The 20,513-nt window shown below is 40.8% G+C and overlaps 1 protein-coding gene across 19 annotated transcripts in view; it reads right to left on the reverse strand.

Moving 5' to 3' along the window:
• Window positions 1–20,513, reverse strand: part of AKAP9 (A-kinase anchoring protein 9) — a 168,288-nt gene that overhangs the window by 1,382 nt on the left and 146,393 nt on the right. For 15 of the 19 annotated variants that reach the window (XM_086397964.1, XM_086397963.1, XM_086397968.1 and 12 more), the window contains 12 exons: window positions 18,260–18,404; window positions 12,897–13,116; window positions 11,610–11,760; window positions 9,585–10,253; window positions 9,165–9,370; window positions 8,757–8,862; window positions 7,131–7,313; window positions 5,678–5,878; window positions 4,606–4,838; window positions 2,699–2,784; window positions 1,224–1,374; window positions 259–398 (listed from right to left, as the gene is read on the reverse strand). In XM_086397964.1, the coding sequence (XP_086254090.1) occupies window positions 259–398; window positions 1,224–1,374; window positions 2,699–2,784; window positions 4,606–4,838; window positions 5,678–5,878; window positions 7,131–7,313; window positions 8,757–8,862; window positions 9,165–9,370; window positions 9,585–10,253; window positions 11,610–11,760; window positions 12,897–13,116; window positions 18,260–18,404 (2,491 nt within the window). The remainder of the gene's footprint in view (window positions 1–258; window positions 399–1,223; window positions 1,375–2,698; window positions 2,785–4,605; window positions 4,839–5,677; window positions 5,879–7,130; window positions 7,314–8,756; window positions 8,863–9,164; window positions 9,371–9,584; window positions 10,254–11,609; window positions 11,761–12,896; window positions 13,117–18,259; window positions 18,405–20,513) is intronic. The other 4 variants (XM_086397976.1, XM_086397961.1, XM_086397958.1 and 1 more) reach the window with 1 other exon arrangement.

Genomic DNA, 20,513 nt, shown 5'->3' on the forward strand with positions numbered 1-20,513 from the left:
GTATCTGCACATCGGTGCTCATCGTGCATCTCACCTAATCTTCTCAATGAGACGAGCAGGGATTTTTGGGGGGAAGAGTGGGATCCAGGGTGATAAATCCTGTTTTGTATTAAATTCCTAAAGGGTAGCTGATAACTCATGCACTGAACTAGAAAACTTGATTAATAATGAGGAAAGTCAAAGAATTTCAAACAGAGAAAGATTTCCAGGTCTATCTAGCACTGTGGTGCTGCCAATACTTGGTTAAGCTGAGGGTACCTGACTGTACAGTTCCAAGTCGTCTTTGCAGTGCCTCCAGCCGAGTGATGTAATCTGTCAGGGCTCTGTCAGGATCATAATTCTGAAGCTGAGAACATGCTAAGGAACCAGGGTTTAAATCAGCTGGAAGGCCTGGGTACCTATGAGATTAAAAATATGAAGATGAATCCAAATTATCCAGAAACAATGCAAGTAACTCATGAGCCTGCCTCCACCCCTGCCCTCAAAAGGCAAAACACGTGTATACTCCCCAATCTATATGTATCCACCCACCTCTGAGTCTGCCATGTGTTAAGGAAAAAACTCGTCAATAAATTCAAAGCAGTCACTAAGTCATCAAAAGAATGCCCAGCACAACTGCTACTGCCGAGAACATCACTGAAGGCTGCATACGTATGAACGCATCTTGTCCTGCAAACTTGCGAGATTTTTTTCGTAATTCCAAAGCCACAGTTTTAGTTAATGCCTTCTTAATGTCTAGCCACAGCGCATATACTGAGTAACACGTGATCAACGCTGTTTCCTTTACCCCTGGGAACCAGCTACAAATTCAAAAACTCTTTTTGGTTCTGGGCATTAGATTATGTAAACAATATATAACTAAAGACATGTTTAGCTATTTCATTGCAAAGCCCCAACAGTGTCCTTCATTCTCTGTTGCTAGAATAAGGACTGATGTTGAAGCTGAAGCACCAATACTTTGGCCACCTGATGCAAAGAGCTGACTCACTGGAAAAGACCCTGATGCTGAGAAAGATTGGGCGGGCAGGAGGAGAAGAGGGTGGCAGAGGACGAGATGGTTGGTTGGCATCACCAACTCAATGGACATGAGTTTGAGCAAACTCCAGGAGACAGTGGAGGACAGGGAAGCCTAGTGTGCTATAGTCTATGAAGTCACAAAGAGTTGGACATGACTTAGTGACTGAACAATAACAACACTGGTATAGATTTTATCAAACTCTTACCTATTTTGAAACGGTAAAGGAGACCTTGGATAGTCCAGATCTGATCTTGAGCGGTATGCAGTATGTCTCGGTTCTCCATAAAGCTCCAGCCCGCCAGAAGAATGATAAAATGTGTCAGTCTTTTCTGCACCTAAAGTAATCCAAAATGTACCTTGTAAAGAAAAGAAAAATACCAAGCCCTTGAAAAATTTCTACAAAACAGATAAGGTTCAAAAGACTGACTATACTGCACTATACTACACTATCTCCTATTTATAATCATTTTCAATTATTCTTGCTACAGAAATAGCAAGAGAAATTGCTAGAGAAACAATAGTATAGCTTATTTTTTTAACCTTTGAATATTAGAATTTCTGATAATCTGGAACTATAGCTCTAAGAAAATATTTTCTTACTCTGAGGAGTGTCTGAGTGTGTATGTTATGAGAGAAAAGGCAATGTGGATTAACAATATTAAACTGTTAATGCTGTTAATATTAAGTCCTTTTATCACTCTGTTCTGCTGACTTTCATTGGAAAAAACTGGAACCAAGACATACTAACTTACAACACAGAATTCATTATGGTTCAAATTTCAGCTGTTTCAGTATAAGGATCTATGTGTGTGTGCTCAGTCATGTCTGACTCTTTGTGACCCTATGGACTGTAGCCCTCCAGGCTCCTCTGTCCATGGAATTCTCCAGGCAAGAATAATGGAGGGGGTTGCCATTCCCGTCCCCGGGGATCTTCCTGACCCAGGGATTGAACTCGCGTCTCCTGCGGTAGTAGGGAAATTCTTTACCACTGAGCCACCGGGATGCATGTTTCAAAAACACTTCATTTAGAACAGTACCAAATATATTTCTTCTATCTCTGCACAGAAGAGGAAAAGGTGGTTTACTACCAGTACATGTCAGTTATGCTGTGTGTCTATAGCTCTGTGTGCTTCCCAGCTTCTCATCTCCTCCTTTTGCCTGAAATGCTGAAGCCCTAGTGTTTGAGCATAGAGAGAAGGAATTTTAACTTTTATATCACCTATTGGTAAACCCAGAAACCTGTTTAATATTGCTAAATTGTGAAAACTTCAAATTGAAACTTCCACATAATAGAGTAAGAGCAATCCTATCTCGAACCAGAACCTTAAATGCAGTTGAACAGAGTGGGCTCTGGAGCCAACAGCTAGGGCCACCATCCCCTACTGGGTAATTTGTTGCAAATGACAAAAGCTTTCTGTGCTTCAGTTTTTCATCTGTAATTGTGCTTACATCACAGAATTGTGAGAACACATGGAAAAAAGTCGGGCTAGTGTGAACCAAGTGTGCCATAAAAATCAGCTCTTTTACTACTCTTCAGAACAGCAAGGTCCTCAGCTTTGTTAGTTATCAGGGCTCTGTCTTTGGACAACACAGGTCCCAGAACACATTTGGAAGGTTATTATATATGCAGTAATTTTAGAGAAATCACCAACGTAAGAAAAAATTCTATTTTGACTTCACCTGGATTCAATCCAAAGCCATCCCTGTTAATATTGATGGAACCAGAACTTGTGACTCGATGCCACCGTCGAACCAAAAATTTCATTCTAAAAGAGATTCCAATGGAAAATTTCACAGAACATCTATAGTGTAAAGAGTATAGACACATACTTTCTACAGAATTCAAGTCATACATTTAAATATTAATGCAGATCAAATTTCAACATAATCACGTGGCTAATATTATGCCAATGTCCCGTGGTTTATGATAAAACTAACTGAAACAGAGCAGGGCTTTTCCCATGAGGCAGAGGTTTCCTGCTGCCAGTACCATGTTCTGGCTTAAGAGGAGCATGGGACACAGAGACGAAGAGCGAATGTAACAGAAAAGGGAAGCTGGATGGGCAAAGGAAGGGCGAGGAAAAATGAAAAGAGGAGGAAAGAATGGAGACTAAGGGCAGAGGAGATGGAAAGAGAACAGAAAGACCCTTAATTTGGCAGTGAGAGTGAGTGGGGAAGCAAGAAGAGTGAGGCCGTGCAGTCAGGGATGAAATACAGTGCTGGCTTCAAAAGGTACGGGGGTGGCTATGTCACAACCCAGCTGTAGCAAATCGCTGCCTGCCCCATTCTGGCCCCAAGAGCTCATGGAGCACCAGTTTTGATTTCTTATTTCAACTAGTTTCAAGGCTTGGTTTTTAGGACGGTTAAAATACAATGGACATACAAGAGAAGAAGACGACTGTGACAGTGTGAAGTCCTTCAATGGTAACTGGCTCTCAAGGAGCCTTCCCGAGTCCTTGAAACCGAGATGAACAGCTAACTCCTGTGACCTCTCACTTACTGTCTGGAGGGCTGTGCATACTGCTCTGCCCCGGGAGAGAGTGAGTGAGGATTAAGTCTTTTTTCTTTGTCAATGCACCTCCCAGCACTTAACCCTGGATAGGCTGTACCAGGTGATGAAGGGAGTGAAAGGAAGGAAAGCTCTTTGCTTTCTCCAACCCTCTAATTCTTATACCAGTGCTGAGAAATGACAGAACCAGATAGGAAGCCACCTGGGAGACACAGTCTGCAGGCTGTAAGGCCCTGGCAGTGCGGAGGCCAGCTGAGAAGGGCAGTGAGGAGCTGAAAGATAGCACATGGTCCCCAGCACACAAAAGCACTAATACCACCTCTTATTCTGCCTCTGTGGCCTTCTGAGGTACTTGTGAGTAACCTGAATACAATGGGATTGGACAGTACTTAAAAAAAAAAATGTCCTTTGAGACTGTCTGCCGCCTACAGAAGCAAAGGGAGGGGCAGCAAGGACAAAGCATCGAGGTGTCTGGGTGCATCTAGCCAGGTGAGAGGGCGGCAGGAGGCTTTGTCGTCAAGGGAGTCAGATTCCTGGCTCCATTTCAGCCACATACAGAGTGAGCATGGCAGTACCTAGCTTGGAAGGCCAAAAAGGAGCAGCAAACGCCCCAGCAGAGCCCAACACACACTCAGGCCAGGGATTTCTACAGCTGGGCTGCTGGAGGGGCTGTGGTAGTAGTGAAGAAAACGAAGCTATGTCAGCCGAGGTAACTTTTCAAAAAGCATTTTTCTCCCTTATGATCTCTTTTTTTTATATGTCTGAACTAGTTCATGGGCTTATTTAGATTAAAAAAAAAAAAGAGAGAGGGACCACCCAGACCAGATATTCCAGCTGAGTCACTGGCTGGCTGCCTTTGGGAGGGCCCTTTCCGTAGGGTCTGTCCGGTATGATGTGAAGTTCCCCTCCCTGACTAGAGGATGAAAACCTGCACAGAGGGAGGCGTGTTTCAGTGACGTCAAGTGACTCCTACTGGATGACTACAGGGTGCAGGAGGCAGAGCAGAGAGAGAGGACTAAAAATAACTCAGTTTCTCAGAATGCATTCTACTCAATGCCTTTTCTTTCGAGTACCTCACCTGGAAATCGCCATGGACACTCTGACGGCTGACCGAAACCTGGTGAAGCCCTTTGGTCGGTTGGTGATCACCTCCAGGTCTGTGAAGGCCGGCTGTCCCCCCATGCGGGCCAGCAGGGCCAGGGTGGCCTCCTCACACTCCTGGAACCCACCCAGTAACAGAAGCAGGTATTTCTTCTGATAAATGAGAGCTTTCCGAAAGCTTTCTGCCCTCAGGTATTTGCCATAAATTCTCTGTTTAAAGGGAAGAAAAACAGAAAGACATTATTCAAACCCTTCTGCAGGGGAAGATAATCTAGACTTTATTTTTAGTAGCAGGAGTAGAACGGCTGGTACCTCATCGCTGTGTTCTATTTTACCAGCAAAGTGGAAAGTAAAGCTAGACCTTGATACTTCCACTTCCATTTAGTCAATGAATTTTAGCTCCTATTAATCATAGTTAACGCAAATATTTTTGTCTTAGCCAAAAATAGTATAAAGCTTTTACAGTATAGAGTATAATAGTACAGAGCTACTTTTATTACTATCATCACATTTAACTTTTTCAATGTTAATATTTTCTATTTCTTTAAGAGTCATAAACTTACATTCATGCCATAGTTGGAATAAATATTACAAACGTTTTCTTTTTTTGGATTTTAAGTTAACTGCTTAAGGTAGTTGTACTATTAATACAGTATTCATTATAAGTCATAAGAGACGCTATTTAGAGGGCTTACCATTACAGAGCATGATCCTCTAATATTGACAGTAGCAGAGCTTCTATACGGAATTGAAAAGCTAACTTTCTGTTGGTTTATTAGGGATGAGACTGTAGGAATGGGGACCATGAGCTCAGGGGGCTGCTTCTGTGACCTCTGTGAGCTTAACCTGGTCCCAATCCCGGCATGCTTTACCACAGTTTTTTTGTGACTAGCTAGAGACCTCATTCATGACAGACTGAGACACCCGGAGAAACCACCTCAGTGTGACCTCAAATTCTTTAGTCTGACCATTAGGGTTAGTGAGAGATGAAATAAGGCAAGAGCAGAGGACCGACTCTGTTGTATGTTCAGCTGGAGGATGTCTCCTACCTTTATAGCGGCATGCTCGGAATCAGGGCTCAGATTCTGAAGTAGAGCTTCGTTCCTCAGCTCGGCTTTGAGTTTGTACACTTCAGCTTCTGCCCTCTTCAAGGATTTCTGGAGAGCCAGTTTTTCTCTGTTCCAGACTTCTTTTTCTGAGGTGATGATGGCTTCAATGTTGGGGCCACCACTGAGTGAAAACCTAGAAGACTGCAGAGGCCAGAGCCTACTTATGTGATTTTAAAGAACAAGTCTCTGAAGAAAAGTCTGAATTTAACTTATTAAAGGTATCCCTATGGGAGATATAGAGTAGTATTCAGCTTTCCAACCTCAGATGGAGAAGTTCAAAGCCAATCTCAACTGACATTAGGAGGCTCGGATGGTAAAGAATATGCCTGCAATGCTGGAGATCTGGGTTCAATCCCTGAGTCAGGAAGATCCCCTGAGACAGGAATGGCAACTGCAGTGTTCTTGCCTGGAGAATCCCATGGACAGAGGAGCTTGGAGGGCTACAGTCCAAGGGGTGGCAAAGAGTTGAACTCGACAGAGCGACTAATAGGACAACATTAACTTTTAAGTTTATGGCCTTGTTGAGGAGATTAACTTTACAACTAAAAGTCCCTATGAAAGCCCGGACCCATGTTTAGATTAGTTAGTTTAGATTAGTAGAGCATTCAACTAAAAAAGTCGATAGTCTTTTGTTTTGGCTGCGCCATAGGGCTTGAGAGATCTTAAGTTTCCTGACCAGGCACTGAACCTGGGCCATGGCAGTGAAAGCATTGAGGCCTAACCACTGGACTGCCAGGGAATTCTTTCCATTGTTTTTTGGGGGTAGACTTTCAAAATGGACCACCTGGGTCCAAATGCTGAGCCTGTTCCAAAAGCAGTACACTGGAAAAGGGGGGGAAGCCAGCATGTACACGGGGAAGCGGGTCTCTGCAGAAGCTGTGTGGATGTGCTACCGTGTGTCTGACCACAAAGCCAGTCTTACAGGTCTTTCCTGTCTTCATACTGATGGTAACAGAGCTGACAGTTTAGTTATTTTATAGTTTTTAAAAGGGAAAAATGTAAATAAACTCCCGAAGTAGTTTATTAAGACTGAAATCCACAATTGAATAGCATTTTCACTTGAGTTGTGAACACAACGAGTGATAAATTATCGAGAAGAACAGGCAGAACACACATTTGAACACTTCTTCACATGTGTCTGCAACTGGCCCACAGGTAGGGACTTACTCGGCTTTGAAGATCAATGTGTCTTGGTTTGACTACTGACCTCAGTTTTCTCATGTGCAAGGCTGGGTATGGATTAGACATCCTGAACATACAAAACCCAGAATCTGGCAGAAAAGATTCCCAATCAATCAATAAATAAACAGCTACTATGGTTCCCATCCAATTTTCTAATGATGCTACTACACATCAGATGCTAAGTATGCAGCCATGATAAAAACAGACGTACGTAATCTCTGCCAGTTCCTGCCTGTCGATGCCACCTGATTTGCTCCTCCAGCTTCATAATCATGTTTCTTAAATCATTCTTTTCTTCAGTCAGTTGGCTGATATGTCCCGTCAGCTCAGTGTTTTGTCTTAGTAGTCTTTCAGTTAATGAGCCGCAAGAAGTACCTGGGGACATTAAGGTAGGCTAAAAGACAAAACAGCGTAAGGTCATACAAGCACAAATGTTTATGAATAATGCATATAAAATGTGAACTCACTGAGAACAACAGACTTCATGAAGAACCATGGCTTGTGCTGAGTCTTAAGTAATAACCAGGACTTCACCAGGGAGGAAAGAAGGGCATATTAAGTGATTACAACAGCAAGTACAAAGATACAAGGCTTGAGTGAGTATGTTACCTTTAAGAAGTTACAGACATGCTTATTAAGACTAACCGTAAAGCCTGCTTTCATTATACAGATGACAGACCTAAATGTAGTAGTGAAGAGCAACGAAAGGCTTGAGGCTGGAGCATGCCATAAACAAATTTATGTGTGACAAAGAGTCCTTCGACAGTACTCTGCAAAGTAAAGTATATTAGAGAAGAAAGATTGTGGCGCCAAGCTGCGACATCAGGAAGTTATTGCCCACAGTCTAGGTGAGGAATGCTGAAGGCCTGAATGCAGGCAATGACCGAAGGCACATGAACAGACATTTAGCAGCCAGAAGGCACAGACCCTAGTGACTGCCCGGGGGTGCATGTAAGAGCAAAGGAAAGTGATCTGTGCTGACTTTCAACTGTACACTGGGCGATACCATGACCAGAAATGCGGGATCAGGGCCAGAAGGAAGAAAGGAAGACGATGCTCAGTCTGGTCTATGCCTGTGAGGTTCCTAAAGGTGTCACCGCGGGGTATGTTTCCCTAAGGAAAGGTGTTGCATAAATAACTGAAAATATCAACCTGGAACACAGGACAAAGGTCTAGACTAGAACCACAGTCCACAAGAAGATAAGCCACATAAGGGCAGGATCGTAGCCTCAGAACCCAGTACAGTACCTGGCACGTACTAGGTGCCCAATATAAGTATTTGTTCAATAATTAAGTCTACTGAGAATTCAGGCTTAGGGAATGAATGAGCTTTCACAGTAAGAGGAAAACAATGGACGAGCATAGGAAGAAGAGGAACTCTTGAAGGTGAATGACAAAAGAAATGGAAGAAATGAGAGAATATTCCCACAAAAGGTAAGGAAAGAGGGTATTTTAAATGGAAGAGGTCAAAAGTATCAAATGTTACAAAAAAGCCAAGAACTACAGGGACTGAACAGATTTGCCACACGAGTGAACTGAGCACAGTGGCAGCATCACGAGCGTGGTCTCACCGAGCGGTGTGGGTAAAGGCAGACTCCTGCTGCGAGAAGCTCTTCATAACGTAAGTAAGAGGCCAGCAAAATTTTTCAATAATGATAATATTGCTTCCCCTCAAACTTTCACTATTTTCTGTTGGGGTAAGGCAAACATTACTAATATTTTAAATAAATGAAACGATAAAACTTTTTTAGAAAATGCAGTGCCAGTATCAAATGATTCATGTAATTTCTATAGCTTTGCTCTCGATACTTTAAAAAGTGTTTTTAAAAAGTCTTACCTCTTCTCCTGGCTGGCCAGTTAATTTTTGTAGTTGTAAAATAATTCTGTCAATATTTTCCTGAACCCAAACAAAATCTTCATCATCTGCTGTTTCAAACTGTAGTCTTCAAAAAAGAAAAAAAGGGCAAAAAGTCAAAACGTATCAACTCAAGGAGCAGTGTTACTAACACAAACATTACAGGTCAGGTGACACCACTTCACCTCTTTTTCCTCCTTTACATTAATTGTTCTCTTTGCCTGAGTCAGGGTGTTAGGAGGATTGTTTTCAGGTCTGTGAGTTCTGTTAAAGATAACCTTCTAATGTAAACATGCATTAACTTTAAAACTTATCTAGCTACTACTGAGGGACAGACTGCCCAGCCTGCCTAAGAATGCCATTTCTAAAAGTTAGGCAGCAAATTCTAACCTGTTGGAGGCTTTCTGGGCTAGATGTTGTAGTTTTGAAGCCACACACTGAAGTTTTTGTCTGATTATTTCCAATTCATGATGATAGCCAGTTCCTCCTCCGTTCATTTCAATCATTTTAGGATAGCTTGATTCCTTTGTCTCTCCCATTTTCTGCTGAAGAACCCAATTTCTGGTTCGATCATTGGTTAAACTCCAAGCGGTTGGCTAGAAATTTTGGACAGAAAAAGAAAAACGAAAATTGTACCACAAATAGCACATCACATTCTTTCTTAAGAGAACACAATTACTGTTTATATTCCAAATAAACTTCTATAGATTTTTAAATGATTGTACATCATTTAATCCAGTATCAAAATTATATGATCACAGGACTGCAATATTCTTCTAAAAGATATTTTAAAACAAAATGTCAATTTACCTCATTAAGATTCTGATACAGAATTCTTCTACTTTCTCGTTCTTCTTCTCGTTCTAGTTCTTGCTTCTGGAATTCCTGCATAATTCCTTGCAGTCGTTTTCCTTCCAGGTCTAGCTTATAAACTTGCTGCCTTTTCTCTTCCAGCTGGCGCTGAAGATCTTCCACCTTGGACTGAAGCTCGTGCATTTTCTTTTGTCCCTCTGTGTTGGCCTCCTGTTCTGTCTGCAGTGTCTTTCTGTGAACCTGCCTATCCTTTTCCATTTGCTGTCTTGTTTGCAAAGAATCCAGTTTATATTTCTCAGTCTCATTTAACAGTTCTACGATACGACTGTGTTTCTCCTCTAGCTGTTTTTGAAGCTCTTTAAGGAGGTCCTCTGAGGGTAAGGATGGCCGGGGCTGCCCACTATCATCGCTGCTCTGCAGCTGTGCGTGTAACTCCCGCTCCTGATCCAGGGTACTAGTCATTTCCCGAATCCGAACCTTCTCAGATTCAAGAAGTACCTGGAGCTCCAGGTTGCGGCCTCGTTCTTCAGCTAGCTGGGCCTCGTGCAGCGCTCTTTGTGATTCTATCTTCTGATGTGATTCATTCAGTTGCTGTTTCTGTTGTTCCAAAAGTTGACTCAGTTGGATATTTCTTTGTTTCTGACCCTCAAGTGAAAACTTCAGATCCTTGTAGGAGAAAGTTGAATTTGAGAATTTGTTCATGTTAATATTGGCAAAAATAATTCATAAGTATACAATTGTGCCCATTGTGCTTTTATTAATACTAAGTTGGTAGTATTTGGTAAAAGAACTGATGACCATTTTGCTAACTTATATTTTCAGTAGTTAGAGTGTAAAATTATTTGGGCAGCCAGTTGATGTTCATCAAAGAATATCAGCAAAAGAGAGTTAAGCTAAATAACACTTTCTCTCCCAACATTAATCATATCTACTTAAGGAATATTCAGCAGATTAATAATCTTTAAAAATAAAAGTATTTATCATATAATGTGATGGGAGTTCCTGAAACTCCTTGAATTTTCCCATATATTACTACATAACTTAAAATAATTGGGCTTATGGAGAAGGCAGGGGGACAAACTACTCAAAATCTATAAACATCTGTGATGATAAAAAATATTGATAACTGAAGAAATAACATGTCCTTGCTAGGCAGAAAGCTCACAATGCCTAGTGGCTACCATGGTGGACCTTAGAAAAAAAAACAAAACCCAAATGTAGCAGGGTAGAAATTCTGGTTGGGCTTCCCAGGTGGCGCTAGTGGTAAAGGATCTGCCTGCCAATGCAGGAGACACAAGAGACGTGGGTCTGATTCCTGGGTCAGAAGATCCCTGGAGTAGGAAATGGCAACGCACTCCAGTATTCTTCCCAGGGAAATCACACGGACAGATGAGCCTGGCAGGCTATAGCCGATGGGCTCGTGAACAGTTTAACTGAGTCACTGCGCACAGAGCAATTCTGGCTGCATAGTTTTTTTTAGCACAGAGCTAGCAAGTACTGGGCTTACACAGACAGAAGGGCTCAAGGAGAACTCTGCAAATGGCACTGCATGTAGTATGACCTGCTGTGAGCTGTGCGAGGCTGGGGTGTGCCTCTCTGGGAGTGAGCCCAGCATCAAGGGCCTCACTGTAAGTTTTCATAACATACAGTAGCAAGGGCTCTTGCTACCAGAAAAGCACCACTGCTCTCCTTTCCTAGGAGAAACAGGAACTGAAACCACTTCTGGGCTAAAAAGATACAACTGCCGTGTTTATCAAATTGTATATACGCGAATTCAAATTCCTAAAACACATGCTGTAGCAGAAGAGTCTCTATGCATCCTTGCATGCAGAAGAAAAAAAGGATCATACCATTAGCAATTTCTACTAATACTTTAGATAACACCGTAAGAATATTCAACACATAGTGAACAATTTATTTCACCTGATGAAGAGTGTAAGGCAGACACCGCAGGAAGAGGTACGTTTCTCTTCTATCACTGCGGATTCTTCCACAGACATTTAAAGATAAAGAAAACAGTACCTCAAGTTCTTCTTTGTCCCGTTCTTCACTGCGTCCCTGCTTGGCTTTCTCTTTCTCTAAAGCCCACTGGAGCTCTCTGGATTTCTTCTGTTCACTGGCTAACGTGTCATTAAGCAAATGAACTTCCTCTGTTTTATCTTTAACTTCCAACCTAAATCAGAGACAAATGAACTGTCATAAAACTACTCTGACCAAGTATCTATTGAGAGAGAGAGAACAGCATCCACGGAAACGTGGTGGCATACTGTAAGTGAAGTGAAGTCGCTCGGTCGTGTCGGATTCTGTGCGGCCCTGTGGACTATGCCCACCAGGCCCCTCCGCCCATGGGATTTTCCAGGCAAGGGTACTGGAGTGGGGTGCCATTGCCTTCTCCACATTATAAACTAATAGAAAAATATATACCATATCAAGATTCAAGATTTTTCACTGTGGTTCACTTCCAATTAACTGTTTCTAGTAATACAACTATTAATTATTATTTACCATCGTAAACAATTTAATGTTTGGAATAGAATAAGGATTTCCATTAACTTTTACTGAACGTAATAATCATTTGTGTGTGTGTGTGAAAATGTTCAAAATAATGACTATACTTATAATGTGCCCGTGGCAAGCAGAATATCACAGTATTTACATCAACAAATTTATCCTTTTTAAAAGCATTATCTTTCTAAAATTTTGCATATTTTACCTAACTAGACCATGAATTCCATTGAGATCATAAATATCATTTCACATTACTTGATGGTAAAATGAAGGTCAAATTTATGTATCTTATACAACAAATTTATGTGTCTTATACAACAACCAACAACAGTCTCAAACAGAACTGAAGCCATGGAGAGAATATGCCAATACCTAATCCTCAGTTTATCATTTAGAAAAATCTTTAGTGTTTCCTTTCCGCTGTAGTTTTTTGTATAAATAACAGCTTCATGTTATTTAAACATCATATATAATGTCATATTTTTGTAAGATCTGCACAGTGTCTGTGACAAAATTATTCCAAGTCCTTCAGTAATAATGAAGTCCTTCACTTTAATGGCTTCCCTCGTGGCTCATATGGTAAAGCATCTGCCTGCAATGCAGGAGACCTGGGTTCGATCCCGGGGTTGGGAAGATCCCCTGGAGAAGGAAATGGCAACCCACTCCGGTACTCTTGCCTGGGAAATCCCACGGACAGAGGAGCCTAGTCGGCTATAGTCCATGGGGTCGCAGAGAGTTGGACACGACTGAGCGACTTCACTTTTCACTAATACAGGTTTACAGTCAAGCAGTGTGGCACACCTGAATGCCTCTAATTCCTTGAGGTGCTTATGCTGGGCCTTCAGTGTTGCTTCTAGTTCGAGTTTAGTCCGTGCAAGCTCACTTTTCAGTTCGGAAACCACCATTTTCTCAGAGCTCAGTTGCTCCTGCAGCTCTGTTGCTCTGTCTTTCACGCTGCCGAGCTCCACCTGCACCTCTAGCATTTGAGACTGCTTCTGCTGCATATTATAGTCGAAGGGTTCTACATGAAAAAATGTTAGTATTTAGAATATGATCCAGCAACTGGTACTTCGTTTATAAATATTCTGTTGACAATAACAGACGTGTTACTTAGGAGATTACTACAAAGCAAATGTGGAATGATTACAGCCTGTGAAGTTAGCAATTTATATAAATAGATGAATATGTAGATTTTCCTCATAGTGCTAAATCCTCAAGATTTCAGAACTATGAACATATAAGGATGATAAAAGTTTAACAGAATTCATTACTGGATATAAGACTTGAAATAAACAAAAAAAGTTCCCTTAATACCATAAATAGGAACTTGTATCTGTTCATTAAGAATTTCGATAGCTCACACAAAAAAATTCCAAGTTTCTGACAGCCAAAGTACTGGTGATTCCGATTACAATAATCAGCAACGCCTGCTGGCTTTGTTCAGCCCTCCTCCACAGAAGTCCCTAGGAACTTCATTATAACAGAAGGGGGAAGTCCAAAGGCCAATCTGGATCATGGTTTTGTCTTTAAAAACAGACCAAATCCTTGCTACATGTGTATTGCAAGAAAACAAAATAAAATATTTAAATCTCCAAGTGAAAAAAAAGGTCATGAAATATTTATCAGGATCCATCTTTATAAAAAATATAAACTTATGTACATATACACAACGAAAAGGTCTGAAGACATATTTCCTGGGTGTTAACAGTCATTTATTTTAGGATTTAGGAGATTCCAGGGTGATTTTTACTCTGTTTTTTGCTTCTCTGCTCTACCATAAATGTATTTTTATTTATTTTGGCTGTGCTGGGTCTCTGTTGCTGTGCAGCCCTTTTCTCTGGGTGTGGTGCTCAGGTTTCTCATTGCTGTGGTTTCTCTTGTTGCAGAGCACGGTCTCTAGGCTCGGGGGCTTCAGTCACCGTGCTCCCAGTTTCCAGAGCACACAGGCTTAGCTGCTCTGAGGCACGTGGGATCTTCCTGGACCAGGTATCAAACCTGCGTTCCCTGTACTGGCAGGCAGATTTCTTACCGCTGAGCCACAGGGGAAGCCCTACCGTAAGTGTATTTTTAACTTGAAGCTCATCAGTTCCTATTAGAAGTCATATTACTGGTGTCAGGAGATAGGATTAACATTGACTTTAGACTATTCATGTTATTTAAGCTTTTGAAACTATTTCTTAGGGAGTAGAGTCTCAGGATTTATATATATAAATATGTATATATGTGATAGTAACTAAGCTTTCAACGGGGTTCTATTTATTTAAATGAAGTAATAGCAATAAATTCTCTAAAAATAATCTTCAATTAATCCTATGTCTAAACATAAGGAATATATTTAATTTGCGGCCTTACTACACCTATTTTATCTAAAATATTTTAAGATATTTAAATTCTTCAGCTTTTCGATGACAAATATGAGACTGATATAAATTTCAAAATAGGCAAAGGCAATGCCAAAGAATGCTCAAACTACCGCACAACTGCACTCATCTCACACACTAGTAAAGTAATGCTCAAAATTCTCCAAGCCAGGCTTCAGCAATATGTGAACCGTGAACTTCCTGATGTTCAAGCTGGTTTTAGAAAAGGCAGAGGAACCAGAGATCAAATTGCCAACATCCGCTGGATCATGGAAAAAAGCAAGAGAGTTCCAGAAAAACATCTATTTCTGCTTTATTGACTATGCCAAAGCCTTTGACTGTGTGGATCACAATAAACTGTGGAAAATTCTGAAAGAGATGGGAATATCAGAACACCTGATCTGCTTCTTGAGAAATGTGTATGCAGGTCAGGAAGCAACAGTTAGAACTGGACATGGAACAACAGACTGGTTCCAAATAGGAAAAGGAGTACATCAAGGCTGTATATTGTCACCCTGTTTATTAAACTTATATGCAGAGTACATCATGAGAAACGCTGGACTGGAAGAAACACAAACTGGAATCAAGATTGCCGGGAGAAATATCAATAGCCTCAGATATGCAGATGACACCACCCTTATGGCAGAAAGTGAAGAGGAACTAAAAAGCCTCTTGATGAAAGTGAAAGTGGAGAGTGGAAAAGTTGGCTTAAAGCTCAACATTCAGAAAACGAAGATCATGGCATCTGGTCCTACCACTTCATGGGAAATAGATGGGGAAAGAGTGGAAACAGTGTCCGACTTTATTTTTCCGGGCTCCAAAATCACTGCAGATGGTGACTGCAGCCATGAAATTAAAAGATGCTTACTCCTTGGAAGGAAAGTTATGACCAACCTAGATAGCATATTCAAAAGCAGAGACATTACTTTGCCAACAGAGGTTCGTCTAGTCAAGGCTATGGTTTTTCCTGTGGTCATGTATGGATGTGAGAGTTGGACTGTGAAGAAGGCTGAGCGCCGAAGAGTTGATGCTTTTGAACTGTGGTGTTGGAGAAGACTCCTGAGAGTCCCTGGGACTGCAAGGAGATCCAACCAATCCATTCTGAAGGAGATCAGCCCTGGGATTTCTTTGGAAGGAATGATGCTAAAGCTGAAACTCCAGTACTTTGGCCACCTCATGCGAAGAGTTGACTCACTGGAAAAGACTCTGATGCTGGGGGGGATTGGGGGCAGAAGGAGAAGGGAACAACAGAGGATGAGATGGCTGGATGGCATCACTGACTCGATGGACGTGAGTCTGAGTGAACTCCAGGAGTTGGTGATGGACAGGGAGGCCTGGCGTGCTGCGATTCATGGGGTCGCGAAGGGTCAGACACGACTGAGCCACTGATCTGATCTGATCTGATCTGATGGGTGTTTCTACCTTTATATTAAACCAAAATGAAAACAAAGATGTATCCTTTCTACACATGATGAAAATTCAGATCTCACTTTAATTTCTAATGATTTTGAGAGAAATCAGCTCTAATGAACAGATACTCCTCTTGAAAAGTGAAGAAAAGATCTGAACAAGCATATCACAATAGCACAAATCCAGCTAGCCAATAATCATATGACAAACTTAGAGAAATGTAAATTAAAACCATAATAGCAATCCACTGCATACCCACTAGACGGGCAATCAAGGGCTGACATCATCAACTTTTGGCAAAAATGTGAAGCAACAGAACTTTCTAGAGCTATACTGCTAGAAAGTGCACAAACTGATATGACCGTGTTGGTAAAGAGTCGGGCATTATCTAATAAATCTGAATATATACATTTTATGACCTAGCAATATACGTATCCAGAAGACTCATGCAAGAATGCATCAGAAACACGGCATAACCATGTGCAGAACAGTACTGAATTTAACAGCCAGAAAGTAGAAATAACCTCAATGTTTAACCACAGAATGAATATATAAATTGATATAAACTGTGAAGTAGTCACACAAGGGAATTCTATATAGTAACAAAAATGAACTAGAGATAAATGTAACGCAGAAGAATGTCATAGAGAGGTGAAAGAGATAAGACACAAAAATTTATCAGAGTGATAAAGTGTAAGAGCAGGAAATACTTTAAACTTACATGGTTTAGGAATATGTAAAAAGGCAGTTAAAAACTCAGGATAATGGTTACCTCTAGAGTACCACAGAGGAACATGTGTTCTATATCACTACAGAGGAGCAGAAGCAGACTTCTGGAACACTTGATACGGGTGAGGTTTCCACAGGAACTCATTTCATAGTGTTTATATTGTATATTTCTGCATTTTGTAATTTTCTATATATATGTTACAGTTTAAAAATACAAAAAAGGTATTAAAAAAGAAATGGTTATTTCCATTGAGGAGTTCTTTTTCTTTTAGGTTATCCTCACACAAAGCTTCAAAACAAAGAAAGATAATGAGCTTAATAACTAAACAACCTGATCAAGGCAATGCCTGCTCATTTTAAATTAAAATTAAATATATCTGTTTATATGGGCTTCTCAGGTGATTCAGTGGTAAAGAATCTGCCTGCCAATGCAGGAGATGTGGGTTTGATCCCTGGGTCGGGAAAATCCCCTGGAGAAGGAAATGGCAACCCACCCCAATATTCTTGTCTGGAAAATCCCATGGACAGAGGAGCCTGATGAGTTATAGCATATGTGGTCGCAAAAGAGTTGGACAGCAACTAAATAACAACAATCTGTTTATATGTCAGAAAATTGCTGTCTCTTGGACTGAAGTATTCTGTAAGAGTTACCATCATTCTCTCTCCACACATAGCTAGCTGAAGTCAATTTCAACTTCTGTAGAAGATAAAGGGCTTTCCTGTTGGCTCAGACGATAAAGAATCCGCCTGCAATGTGGAAGACTTGGGTTTGATCCCTGGGTTGGGAGGATCCCCTGGAGAAGGGAACGGTTACCCACTTCATACGTGTTCTTGCCTGGAGAATCCCAAGAATAGAGGAGCCTGGTGGGCCACAGTCCATGGGGTACAGAGTTGGACACGACTAGGGAACTTTTACTCAGCCATAGGAGATAAATGCAAAGTCCTGTGCTATTTTAAAGCACGTCCTTACCAGCCTGTTTGGCGCACACAGCATTTTTTCTCTTGCGACTGAGCAATAACCCCCTTACTTCCACCACTGCCGTACGTGCCAAGTCACTTAAATCATGTCTGACTCTTTGCGACCTCATGAACTGTAGCCCTCCAGGCTCCGCTGTCAATGGGATTCTCCAGGCAAGAATACTGGAGTGGGTTGCCATGCCCTCCTCCAGGGGATCTTCCTGACCCAGGGACTGAACCTGAGTCTCTTAAGTCTGCTGCACTGGCAGTCAGATTCTTTACCACTAGCATTCACCACCACCACCTCCTCCCAATTTCAAGAACTATCGCTTTTTTTTTTTTTTTAAGATGGAGCAATAAGCTTAGATGGCATAGCATAACTGAGCATTTTTTATCTCATTCCCAAAGCTGAGTATGAGTTTTTGCCTGGCTAGAAAACCCTATGTAAACAAATATATTTCAATTCTAAAAAATATTTTTAGTATTATACATGTGTGTGTATATATCTTTTATACATATATCTTAAAACAAACTGGAGACCTCTTTAATCCCTAGAGTAATTAATGCAGATTAACATACTGATAGGAGAATGAGGAAAAAATGTGACAAAGAAGAAATGTGTTTTAACTGAATAATAACAAGAGAAACAAAATGAAACAGTTTCTTTCACCCATTTATGTCACCATATGAGCCTGTCCTATAGCATACCTTGGCTTGGCTGATCAATTTCTTGCTCTCTTTTCAGAGTCGTTTTCTTAATACTCATTTGAGAATGCAGTGCTTGAATTTCAGCTAACAAACTCCTTCTGTCTGCTTTCTGGAGGCATTCCATAGCTGCTCGATATTCAATACCCTGTAAAAGAAAAAGTCAAGAGGGTTGTAAAGACAATAACAAACCAGGAAGTCTGAAGAAGTATGACATGCTAAAATTTTGGGAAAAGTTACTAATTTTCTCTTCCTGATCATTAGGATTTACTTTACAGATTATTAGTCTTTGCGTTTATTTCAAAAGTCTTTAAACACACGATAAAATATAATGAGTAATATAATAAACACGCATGTACTTAGCCCAAGAAATAGCCCCTACACAGCTGAAGTCCCTCGGGCACAACTCCGTGAACACACGGTCCTCTGCACCATCTGCTCAAGAAACAACTAGGTTCTAAGTCTGGTGCTACTCTCATGCACTCTGTGTAATACACTGCATATACACACACCCCTAAAATATACACAGTTCTGTTTTACGTGTTTCAAAACTTCATATAAATGGCATCATACTGTATTCATGTTTGCTTTTTTCACTGGATACATTGGTGAACCATCCTGGCTCTACTTCACACTCATTTCAGTGTCATGTAGTATTGCCTGCTATGAATAATACAGCACATTTTATTTGAGCATCTTTTCATATATTTATTGGATACTCTTTTATTTCTTTCATGAGCACATATTTTAACACCTGCCCATTTTCCCACTGACTGTTCTATTCTCATTAGGTATTTGGTTTGTAGATTTCTTTTCTTGTGATATTTCTGTCTGGTTTTAGAGTTAGAGCAATATTGGCCTCATGGAATGAGCTGGCGAGTGTTTCCTTCTTTATTTTGCCAGAATTTGTGAAGAACTATTATGTCTTTCAACATTTGGGAGAATTCACTCGTGAAGCCATCTAATCCTGAGCCCTACTTTGTGAAAAGTTTTAAAACTACGAATTTTACTCTTTGTTATATGTCTACTCAGATTTTCTACTTTTTCATCAGTTTTAGTAGTACGTATACTTTTAGGAATTTGTCCATTTGATGCTACTGTAAATAATTATTTTTAAAATTACATTTGGGACTTTCCTCTTTTTAAAAATATAAATTTATTTATTTTAATTGGCAGCTAATTACTTTACAATATTGTATTGGTTCTGCCATACATCAACACATTTGGGACTTTGCTGGTGTCCCACGCTGAAGACTCTGCACTCCACTGCAGAGGTGCCGGTTCCATCCGTGGCATGCCTGCCTGTGCGCTTAGTCGCTCAGTTGTGTCTAGCTGACTCTCTGAGACCCTCTGGACTGTAGCCCACCTGTCTCCTCTGTCCATGGGATTTTTCAGACGAGACTAGTACAGTGAGTTGTGGTTTCCTTCTCCAGGGGGTGTCTTTCCAATGCAGGGATCAAACCCACGTCTCCTGTGTCTCCTGTACTGCAGGGTTCTTTACCTGCTCAGCCACTGGGGAAGCCCCTTGATCCCTGGTGGGAGAACTAAAATCCCACAAGCCTCATGTTGTGGCCAAAATTTAAAGGGTGTTTTACCATTTTCCTTAACTTAGTCTCCAGAAAAGCCTCTATTTTATTTACCTTTCAGAGTCAACTTTTAGCTTTTCATCCTCTCTACTGTACCAGTGTATCCATTTCATTAATTTCTTTTTTCTTTATTACAGTTGGGCCTATTTGTGGATTACATATTTAAGAATGTCTACTCATGAAAATTTATCTGTGACCCTAAATTCAATACTTGTGATGCTCTTAACAGTCATTCTCAAACATGTGCATAGAGCAGCAAGAAATTAAAACTGCCACATTCACATGTTTCTAGTGGAAATCGAGCAAGGTGATATTTTGCCATCTTTTTATTTCTTATGCTGTAAACAAGTGTCCTTTCTGTCATCCTTTTAGTGCCATATTTTGGGTACATTTGTGCTTTTTACTGATGATTTTGCTGTTTAAAATGGTTCCCAAACACAGACATGAAGTACTGTCCAGTATGCCTAAGCACAACAGGGCTGAAAGACACATGACAGAGAAGATGCATGTGTTAGAAAAGTTTTGTTTAAGTTACAGTGCAGCTGGCCATGAGTTCAATGTTAAAGATTCAACAATACATAATCAACAGGGTGTCTTTAAACAGAAATGCACATAAAACAAGATTACACATTGACTGCTTGACAAAAATGTCACCGCCAGGGACTCACAGG

The sequence above is a fragment of the Bos grunniens genome, chromosome 4, assembly GCF_055505025.1.
Source record: "Bos grunniens cultivar Pamir isolate PY7600 chromosome 4, Bosgru_T2T1.0, whole genome shotgun sequence".
Lineage (NCBI taxonomy): Eukaryota > Metazoa > Chordata > Mammalia > Artiodactyla > Bovidae > Bos > Bos grunniens.